The 9,752-nt window shown below is 47.6% G+C and overlaps 1 protein-coding gene across 1 annotated transcript in view; it reads left to right on the forward strand.

The window, feature by feature from the left end:
* The first annotated feature begins 585 nt into the window (after positions 1 to 585).
* Positions 586 to 9,752, forward strand: part of LOC101656742 (oxysterol binding protein) — a 26,893-nt gene continuing 17,726 nt past the window's right edge. The window contains exons 1-6 of the mRNA XM_045297061.1: positions 586 to 798; positions 2,540 to 2,790; positions 7,360 to 7,558; positions 7,889 to 7,991; positions 8,243 to 8,297; positions 8,472 to 8,603. Coding sequence (XP_045152996.1) covers positions 603 to 798; positions 2,540 to 2,790; positions 7,360 to 7,558; positions 7,889 to 7,991; positions 8,243 to 8,297; positions 8,472 to 8,603 — 936 coding nt within the window. The 5' untranslated portion in view covers positions 586 to 602. The remainder of the gene's footprint in view (positions 799 to 2,539; positions 2,791 to 7,359; positions 7,559 to 7,888; positions 7,992 to 8,242; positions 8,298 to 8,471; positions 8,604 to 9,752) is intronic.

Raw genomic sequence — 9,752 nt, forward strand, 5'->3', positions numbered from 1 at the left:
ATCTCAGCGTGCTTTCTTACACTCTGGCCGGATCATCTCAGCCTTCAGCAACCATCCTCACCCAGCTAGAGAGAGTGCTCAGTTACAGTGAGGGGGCCATGATGCTTCAGCACACAGAAGTATTCTAGTAGGGAATGAGGCAGCTCACTAGGACACTTGTTGTATGAGTTTGTAAAGCACTTTGCAATTCTAACCTGTCTGCAGAAGGGCACGAGGGAGCTTTTGGGGGTGATGGGAATGTTCTGCGCCGGGGCTGTGGCAGAGGTTACACAGTTGGATGCGTCTGTGGAATGTCACTGGGTTGCACGTTTAAAATTGGTAAACTAGTGTGCCCTACAACCTCAGTAAAGCCGGTTTCAAAAAAGAAATGGCAAGAGCAACGGCAGGGCAATGGCACCCTACTGTGGAGCATGGAGGAAAGCCCTGCGATTGCTGCTTGAGGGTTAGGGAGCCTCCACTCCAACTTGCTGATCCCAAAGGCCTTTTCATGGACTTAGAGTCATTTAAAGAATTGGGATGTGCTGCAAGACAAACCATCGCCAGCTTTCGCCATCCCCTGACATGCCCTGTCTCGGTCTTGCTGTTGCAGGTCAAAGGCAGAAATGAGGCACACCTGCCGAGGGACCATCAACCTTGCCACAGCCAACATCACGGTGGAGGACTCTTGCAACTTCATCATTTCCAATGGCGGTGCACAGACCTACCACCTGAAGGCTAGCTCAGAGGTGGAGCGGCAGCGCTGGGTGACAGCCCTGGAGCTGGCCAAGGCCAAGGCTGTGAAGATGTTGGCAGAATCAGGTAGGACACAAAAGACACCTTGCCAAGAGAGCTTTCCAGGGCCCTTTTTTCGGGCATGTCTCGTTTTGGTCCTCTGGGTGTTCTATTTTGATTACCGCCCATCTCCTAGATAGCTCAGGCTTTTTTTCATTGTGCAGTATGTCTTCTAGAGTGGTGATTTTCACCCAGTGCGCCCCCGCCCCACCCAGGCACATTTGTCAATGTGTGGAGACAGTTTGGGTTACCACAGCTCTGGGTAGGTGAGGCGTTGTCGGCTTTACTGGCTTCTAGTGAGTAGAGTCCAAGGATGCTGCTAAACCACCTACAACGCACAGGCCATTTCCCGACAACCAAGAATTAGCTGGCCCCAAATGTGTAGAGGGCCAACATTGAGAAATTCTTATCCTGAAGGTGTAATCGCTGTGCTTTTCTTTTTTATACCTGTTGACTATCGTGAGTGTAAAGTTGAGAAATGACTTTTGTCATAGTTCAGTCTTAGGACTATTTGAGCTATGTTCGAAGTTTTGTCTTTTCTCTTGATACCTTTCTTAACCATCTGTTAGTCAAGTGGAAACTGCCGTCTTGCTGGTGGTGTGGTGTGTGCCCTCAAGGGGATTCTAACACACAATAGGGTAGAGTCGAACTGCCCCATGAGGTTTCCCAGACCGCAGTCTTTATGACAGTAGATGACTGGGTCTTTTCTTCTGTGGTGCCGCTGGTAGGTTTGAACTGCTGACCTTTTAGTTAGCAGCTGGGCACTTAACACCAGCTGCTAGCAGTGTTAACTTAACAGTGTTAACTCCGTAGCAGTCGTGGTGGTCTGCCCAATCGTATGTGGTGCTTTCTCTGGAGAAAAATGACATCAGTTTGCCACTTTCGCCCTGGGATGTTAATCATTTCCTTGTACTGAGTTTGTTGACTTACAGCTTTGTTTTGTTTATTATCCCCGTCATTTCTCATACTTTAAGCAGAACAAGGAAAAAAACCTGCTTTGTAAATTTTTCTGTAGCGAGTGCTATTTTGCCTGTGGTCCCACCTTGCCGTCTAGCAAACAGTGCAGGTCTCTGGTTATTTCTGTGTTGGGGTTTTCATGCTGATGTTAGCTCTTCCTGAGGAAGTGGCGCTGCTGGAAAAGCACTTTGCAGTCACAGTGCTAGGTACAAAGCCAGTAGTGAGAGCTGCAACGTAGCTGCTCTACCTGACACAGCATCACAGACGGATGAGTGGAAGGCCCTGGGCTGCTTTCTTGGTGGCTTCAGTGTCAGAAGTTCCTGAGCTCTCCTCTGGGTGAGGTGTGCATCAGCGGGCCATGGCGTGGTATGGCCTTTGTCTGAAAGTGCTGGATCGAGATTCTCAACTCACTTAGGATAGGACCCACCACACCCCCAGCAATTTTGTGGTAACTGTTGTCTAGGACTACAGCGGGACTGGCAAGGTGGAGGCAAAAGGTTCAGTAATTCATTCCCAGGACCTTTCAGCCTCTCCCTCTTGTGCTCTAGGTCAGTGGTCCTAAGCTTTAGTGTGCTTCAGAACCCCCTGGGAAGCTAGCTGGCTAGAGATGTGGTTTCCTGGGCCTTCCCTCACCTCACACCTGTTGAAGCTGTCTCTGGGGATCGACCCAGAGATTAGCATTCAGAAGGCCCGCAGGTGTTTCTGATGGTCTGAAATCTCCTGCGACCGGCAAGCCTGCTCAGTCAAAGCACAGCCGTGTTGGGCGGTCCAGCCTGGCTCAGCCCGCTCCCTTGCCTTTTCACCCTTGCAGATGAATCAGGAGATGAAGAGTCTGTCTCGCAAACTGACAAGACCGAGCTGCAGAATACCCTCCGGACCCTGTCCAGCAAAGTGGAGGACCTAAGCACGTGCAATGACTTGATAGCCAAGCACGGCACAGCCCTGCAGCGCTCCCTCAGTGAGCTGGAGTCCCTGAAACTGCCCGCCGAGAGCAACGAGAAGATCAAACAGGTCAATGAGCGGGCCACCCTCTTCAGGATAACATCCAATGCCATGATTAATGTAAGTGACTGGGTGACCTTTTTGTTTCTTTCTTTCTTGGAAATGTGGCTCTGCCCAAGTCCCCGAAAAATGGTAGACAGAAGAAGCACGGAACGTTCGGCCCTGCTTCACTGCTCCGGGGACTGAAGTTACAGTGTTGGTGGCCTGAATTAGAACAGGCTGCATGGATAAGACAGCTCCCATGCTGTGCTCAGGTGGTCAGGAGTACAGCTCTGTGGAGTTAGTGCCCCCTTGCTCCTCCAGCCAGGAAGTGAGCTAGTTGTCCAGAGTTCTAGCTCTGCCCTACAACCTGCAGGTCGACTGGTGGTGATGCTCCTTGAGGCCCTAACATCGCTGGGTGGTGGCGATTTTCATTCTAACTTTAATTGCTAGGTCTAAAGGATTTCTGGGGGTCCTTTCACCTCACCTTCTTTCAGCTTGAAGTTGGAGTATAACTGCCACCATGCTAATCTTGCCTTACAGGGTGGGAGTGAGTGGTACATCGAGTATTAGTAAGAGCCTTTTGCTACTAGCTAATCCCATGTTTTAGTCTTTGGATTTAAAGAGGGAGCCAAAGCTCCCACTTCCTTGACTCCGGCCTTGTTGAAACACTTGAGTGGCTTGGGTGGAAGACTCCATGTAAATGCGGCAGGCTACTGGCAATATTGGTGTGTTTCAGATATGGGTGATAAGTAGGAAATGAATACGTGGTTTAGTTTTCCTTGGCCAGTGGCTGGTTCTCACCAGGCAGGTTTTTTCAGCTGGTGTCCACATAGAAACACTAGGAGAGATTTCATGAGCAAGTGAGAAGAGTATTCTGTGAAAAAGGGCTTATGCCCCCCCCCCCTTTTCATGTTTAATTAAATGGATGAAATTACCTTACTAGGGTCAGATTTTCCCTTGCTTAGCAAGTGATAATTAGACTTCTGCATACAGCTAATTTAATTCACGTGCTTCCTACAGATCAAAGGACTTTTCTTGGGAAAATCTAGTCTCTGTTAACCTTTTGTTCCTTAAAAGAAGCCTGTAACCGGCTTTCTTTATCGTGGTGTTGAACACTTTCACACAATTTAGAAAGAAAACATTTTCTCCACAATCTGGTGAGAAAGGATTGCAGGAAGAGTCATTGTTCACTCCCAGCATCACTCAACAGTCCTCAGTGAGGCTCGTGTGTCTGATGTCATTGTGCACTTTCAGCAAATTGCCCCGCTGCTTCTTAGTGTCCACGTGCCTGGCTTTATTATTAATATTTTTTTAACATGCCTGTTTTTCTAACCCTGTGTGATCGGTCATACAGGCTAGGGAATCAGTAGCAACTGTAGATACTCTCTGAATAGAACAGCTTGAGAATCAACTATCTCCCCATATTCGTGTTACTCTTTGTCCATGTCAATTTCCCCCCACTCCGATGTAAACATTTGCTAAACAAGACACCTGTTGAAAATGCCTTCCTCTTTCTTCTTCGGCAGGGCGTGTTTCCTCCCCAGGGCCTAACTCTGCAGTGTTGGGTTTAAGGGCAGTTATCCCTTTGATGTCAGAGAAGTCCTGTTCTCACCGCCTGTTCGCCTGTTCTGTGTAGCATGTGCTCCTTTCAGAGGTGGTTATTGCTTGAAGAGTGCTTCCTATGCCAGGGTTGTTGCCTTTGAACTTCCAAGGTGACACAGGCAGGCAAGGCCTTAAGGGTAATGTGCATCCTAAACATGAGCATCACTTGGAAAAACCAGTCTTAGATGGAAGGAAAGAGACCTGGATAAGTAAAGCACTACAACGATAAACCAGGGTCGGGGAGGGAGGGGATAAAGGGGAGCTAATACCAAAGAGCTCAAGAAGAAAGAAAATGTTTTGAAACTGATGTTGGTAGCAATGATAAAATTATGCTTGATCAAACAGAATTATGGATTGTTATAATATCTGTAAGCGCTCCCAATAAAATGATTAATAAAAAAAGAAAGACCAACACAGTAGGAAGTCTCACATTTCCTGATCTAAAAACCTGCTTCACAGCCACTGTCGTCAAACAGCCTGGTGCTGGTACAGTGGCAGACAGAGCCCGACGGGGCGGAATTGAGAATCTGTGGTCCTTGCACTTATGGTCAGCTGATCTTTGACAAGGGATGAAAGCTGTGAAATGGGGTAGGAAATTTGGTTCTGACGAAATTGAATATCCACTTGCAGAAGAATGAAGCATGACCCTTAACTTTACATATTACACAAAACTAACTCAAGATGGATCAAAGACCTAGAGTAAAACCTGAAGCTGTACATGATGAAAGAAAAAATGGGCAAACTTGTGGGCCCTAATTTATAGTGTACATAGTTATCAGATAAAACTGATGATGCCGACCCAGCAGAAGTTAATCTAGACAGACCACCAGGGCCTCTTGAAAATGAGAGATTTGGTGTATCAAAACAGTTTCTGCAAAAGAACAAAAAGAGAACTCATAGACAGACTGCATTTTTGGCAATGACATATTTGACAAGGGCTTAAACTAAGATGTACAGAAAACTGTAACACCTCAACAACAAAAAAGGCAAACCAGTCGAATTACAAATGAGCATTGAAGCTCACAATGGGCCTCAGCTAGGAAAAATTATGTCTGAGGGAAGGAAACATTTCATTCAATACCCTGATTTGCTTAGGAGATGGCTTTTCTCACTACCAAAGTACTCTAAACTGCGGATGCACTCTAGTGTCCCATTCCCTACGTCGCCCATCGCTTAAGAAGCACAGACCATATTCTCGGTTCACCAGTAGCACTGTGGGATAAGCAGTGGCTGCTGACTCTAGCTCTGCGGTTCTCAACCTATGCGTTGACACCCCTTTCAGGGTTGAATGACACTTTCACAGGGGTTGTCTGATTCATAACAGTAGCAAAATGACGAAGAAGTAGCAACGAAAATAGTGTTATGGTTGTGGGATCACCACCACATGAGGACCTGTATGAAAGGGTCGCGGCATGAGGAAGGTTGAGAACCACTGCTCTAGCTGCTGTGAGGGAGAGCATTGAGGCTCTCTGCTCCCATAAAGAGTTACAGTCTTGGAAACTCCAAGGAGTAGTCCTATTACGGCCACCAGGAGTTGGAATTGATTCAGTGGCAATGTTTTGGTTCGTTAAGTACTCAACTGCTGATGGAGAGCTGCTTCACACCCAGCAGCTGCTCCTTGGGAGAAAAATGTGACTGTCTTCTGGAAAGATTGGTAGTCTGGGAAACCCTATGTGCTCCGTCCTATGGGGCTGACTCGGGGGCATTGAGTTGGTCTGGATTTTAGGCTCAAGGTAGTGCGCTAAGGGGATATAAGGTAAATAGGGACAGGCTCTCAGTTCTCAGGGCGATTTCTATTTGATGAGGGGAGAAAGGAAAACTGGTTATTATGAAGTGCAGTAAGTACCTTGAGAGAGGTGAACATAGGTTGCTCTGGTAGCACACTGAAGCTCTGCAGCTGGGACGAGGTGGATTGTAAGAAGATAAAACCTCAACTGAATTCTGCGAGACCGAGGAGAGTCATATTGCAGAACGGCAGTCAAGTCCCAACTGTATAACCAGGGGCAGCCTGCTTTCTCTGACCTCGATTCTTATCCGTAAACAGCCATGATGCTAGTAGTATCCTCACAAGGTTGCTGAAATCAGCCACGAGACTGCCTCGAGTGGTGTAAAGTAGAAGCAGGTGGAAAATGCTACAGAAATGTAGGGAAGAGGCTGACTGCTCTAAGACTGGGGGGCGGTGCCATGGAAGAAGTAACATTTGCTATAGGTCTTGAAGAATGAAGACACTAGGCCAAGTAGAGGGAATAGCATATGCTAAGGTGGATAGTCTTGAGAGAAATCTGTGGGTCCCTCATAGTGATGGGCAGCTCATTGTAGCCCACTGGAGGGTGTAGGGGGTCGGCAAGGCTGGAGAGGAGGCTGGTGTGCAGGTTCTGGCCATACTGTGAAGGGCCTTTTATACCGATAATCAGTATTTCTAGTCTGGCACTAGTACCAGTGAGAGGTCACTTATAGGACTGATTTGAACAGATTAATTCTTTTCTCTAGAGCCCTGGGGTTTCTCAGGTAAATCTTTTGTTTCTCTCGGTAACCAAGAATTATCACACTAACTATCCTCATATTTAGCCCTACTCAGTGCAAAAGTCTCTGTTCTCAGTGTCAAAATTCAGTTTTAGATTACTCAAAACTTGCTTAATGAAGTCAGGAGTTGAGCATAGATTTCAGTTGAGAAAAGCCTTAGTTGGAATCCATCATTCCAGGCATTTTCCCTCTGGTTTGGTGTGTGGTTCACAGACTTGCCCTAGGTGTTGCTGCCACACATACTTTGTCTAGGTTTACTGCTCACTTGGCATTCGTTTGGTTTGTCTGACCAGGAAAATGTAAAAGAACCATGACAACCGTGTGCTCGTTCTTCTGGGTTTGACCTTGCTTGTAGCTCGGAGTTGGCTGTCACCGATACTGTGGAGTAACAAGCAACAGCCTTCCATTGTAATTTTCCAGTGGACGTTCCCAGACTGATATTATTTAACAGTGACAGTGGCCTGAGGGAAATCTCTGACGAGCCGAGTGGCAGTGACACATCTCTCTGCTTTCCCCAAACAGGCCTGCCGAGACTTCCTCATGTTAGCCCAGACCCATAGCAAAAAATGGCAGAAGTCACTACAATATGAAAGAGACCAGCGCATCCGACTGGAAGAGACCCTAGAGCAACTGGCTAAGCAGCACAACCACCTAGAGAGGGCCTTCCGGGGTGCCACCGTGCTGCCAGCCAACACTCCTGGCAGCACAGGTTCTGGCAAAGGTGAGAGACGTACTTAGTTCCTCCGTGGCTAGTTCTGATATGAACAGGTGGTTTTCTGTGCCGGCCAGAGTGGGTCCCGACTCACTCATAGTCCCCTGTAGGACAGGGTCCCTGAGGCTCTCAGTCTTGATGAAGGCCTCATCTTTCTCCGGTAGGGACCTGGGGTTTTGAGCCACCAACCTTTCAGTGAGTTGCCCCTTTGGAATGAGGGACGTCTGTCAACTGGAATTGGAGCAGTTGATCTCTCCTGGCTTTTCCATTCTCTCTGCCATTTGTTGCAATGTTCGTGCCAGATGTATGGTAAACATAATCAACGTTCTCTCCTTGTAGATCAGTGCTGCTCCGGCAAAGGAGACATGAGTGATGAGGATGAGGAGATTGAATTTTTTGATGCTTTTGATATCATCACCATGCCTGAAAATTTGGGCCACAAGTAAGTTATCTTTGACTCCTGAGGAAAGTACGCACATCTGCCCCTCAGAAAGTTCCTTAGTGGGGGTGTCATTGCCACCGCCAGTGTTGGCCAAGATGAAGGGGGCTGTCTTTCTTCTGAGTGTTGTCCTTTGGCCATCCATTAGTACAGGCATATGCCCTGGGCTTGGCATTCTGCTTTTTAAAGAAATGTAGACCCGACTCTCTAGTCTGATCTTCGTTCTCATTCTGCTGCATCTCCCCTTCACGCAGACGGACTGGCAGCAACATCAGTGGCGCCAGCAGCGACATCAGCCTTGATGAACAGGTAGTTCTCCTGTGGGAGTTGCCAGGGGCGGGGTACTTGACGTATGTGATGTCAAAGGCTTTGCTTGTAAAGAGCTAAGACAGAAAGCCAGGCTTTTTCAGCCCAGGAGAAGGTTGTAAACACCGTGTTTGCTCTCCGTCATGGGTGACTGCATGACTTTGTTTTCATTCTCAGTACAAGCATCCTCTGGAGGAGACCAAGAAGGAGAAAAGAACCAGAATCCCATACAAGCCAAACTATAGCCTCAACTTGTGGAGCATCATGAAGAACTGCATTGGGAAAGAACTCTCCAAGATCCCCATGCCGGTGAGCTTGCTGGTGCCTGAGCTGGTGCCCGGTGGGCTTCTCCGGCTGCAGTGGGAAGAGTGCTGTGCGGTGCCTTGCTACCCTGACAGTTGTAAACTATCCCTTCAAGTTAGCTGGTTTCATTTTCCCTTTGCATCTGGTGTCTCCAGATCACCTAGAATCAGGTGCATTTGTTCATAACAGTTGTGGAAGAGCAAATTGGCTATGCTTGGCATGCAAAGGGCCTAAAAATAAAAGTGAGCCTAGGCTTCTGTAGTTTACAGAGTCTAGCTTAAAGGAAACACATGAAAGGACGTAGAAAACATAGTCTTCTAATTTCTTACCTGGGCCCGCCCTCGTGGGTTTGAGGCTGGTCCCAATTGGTTCAGGACTAGGTTTGCTACTTCCTCCTTGAGGGGCAGTGCTCTGCCCCCACATCCTGTGGCCCATCCCGGGAATTTGGCTTCAGGCACTCCCAGGCATCCTGTTGTCTTCCCTCTTTGAACTTGTTACCTGCTTTCCCACCTGCCCTGGCTGCTTTTCTGCTGCCTTGGCGGCTTCCACCCTCTCCTTTGGAATGCAGCCAACGTGTCATCTCCTTCAGTCAAGTGTCTGGCGAGGGTGAGATGTCTCCCTGGCTGTACTCCAACAAGTTCCACTGTTTCCCTCTGGCCAGTGTGTGTCACTTGCTCATTCTTTTCCAAAACATTGATGAGTGCCTATTGTCTGCCTGGAACCTTATTGGTTCCATGAGACAGGCATTGAGCTGATAGCTTCAAGGTCGGTGGTTCAAAACCCACTAGATGAGGTTGGCTTCCCCTGTAAAGATTTATAATTTCAGAAACCCAAAAGAGCAGCCCTTCTTTGTCCTTTAGGGGTTCTACGAGTTTGGGTTGACTTGATGGCAGTAGGTTTGGTTTATTGTTTGCCTGGTGTTGTGTTCCTGTTAGGTGTAAGTTCATTTCCAAGGAAGAGAGTCACACATATTTCTCTATACCAAAGGTCAACTGATTCTGGCCCTTAGGCTAACTCTGGCTGCCATCTGTACAGCGTCCAAGCTAAGAATGGATTTTATCTTTTTTTTTTTTTAACATTTTATTAGGGGCTCATACAACTGTTATCCCAATCCATGCACACATCAATTGTGTAAAGCGCATTTGTACATCGTTT

This window comes from Echinops telfairi, unplaced genomic scaffold (assembly GCF_000313985.2).
Source record: "Echinops telfairi isolate 266 unplaced genomic scaffold, ASM31398v2 ScPeMD7_7416;HRSCAF=8454, whole genome shotgun sequence".
NCBI lineage: Eukaryota > Metazoa > Chordata > Mammalia > Afrosoricida > Tenrecidae > Echinops > Echinops telfairi.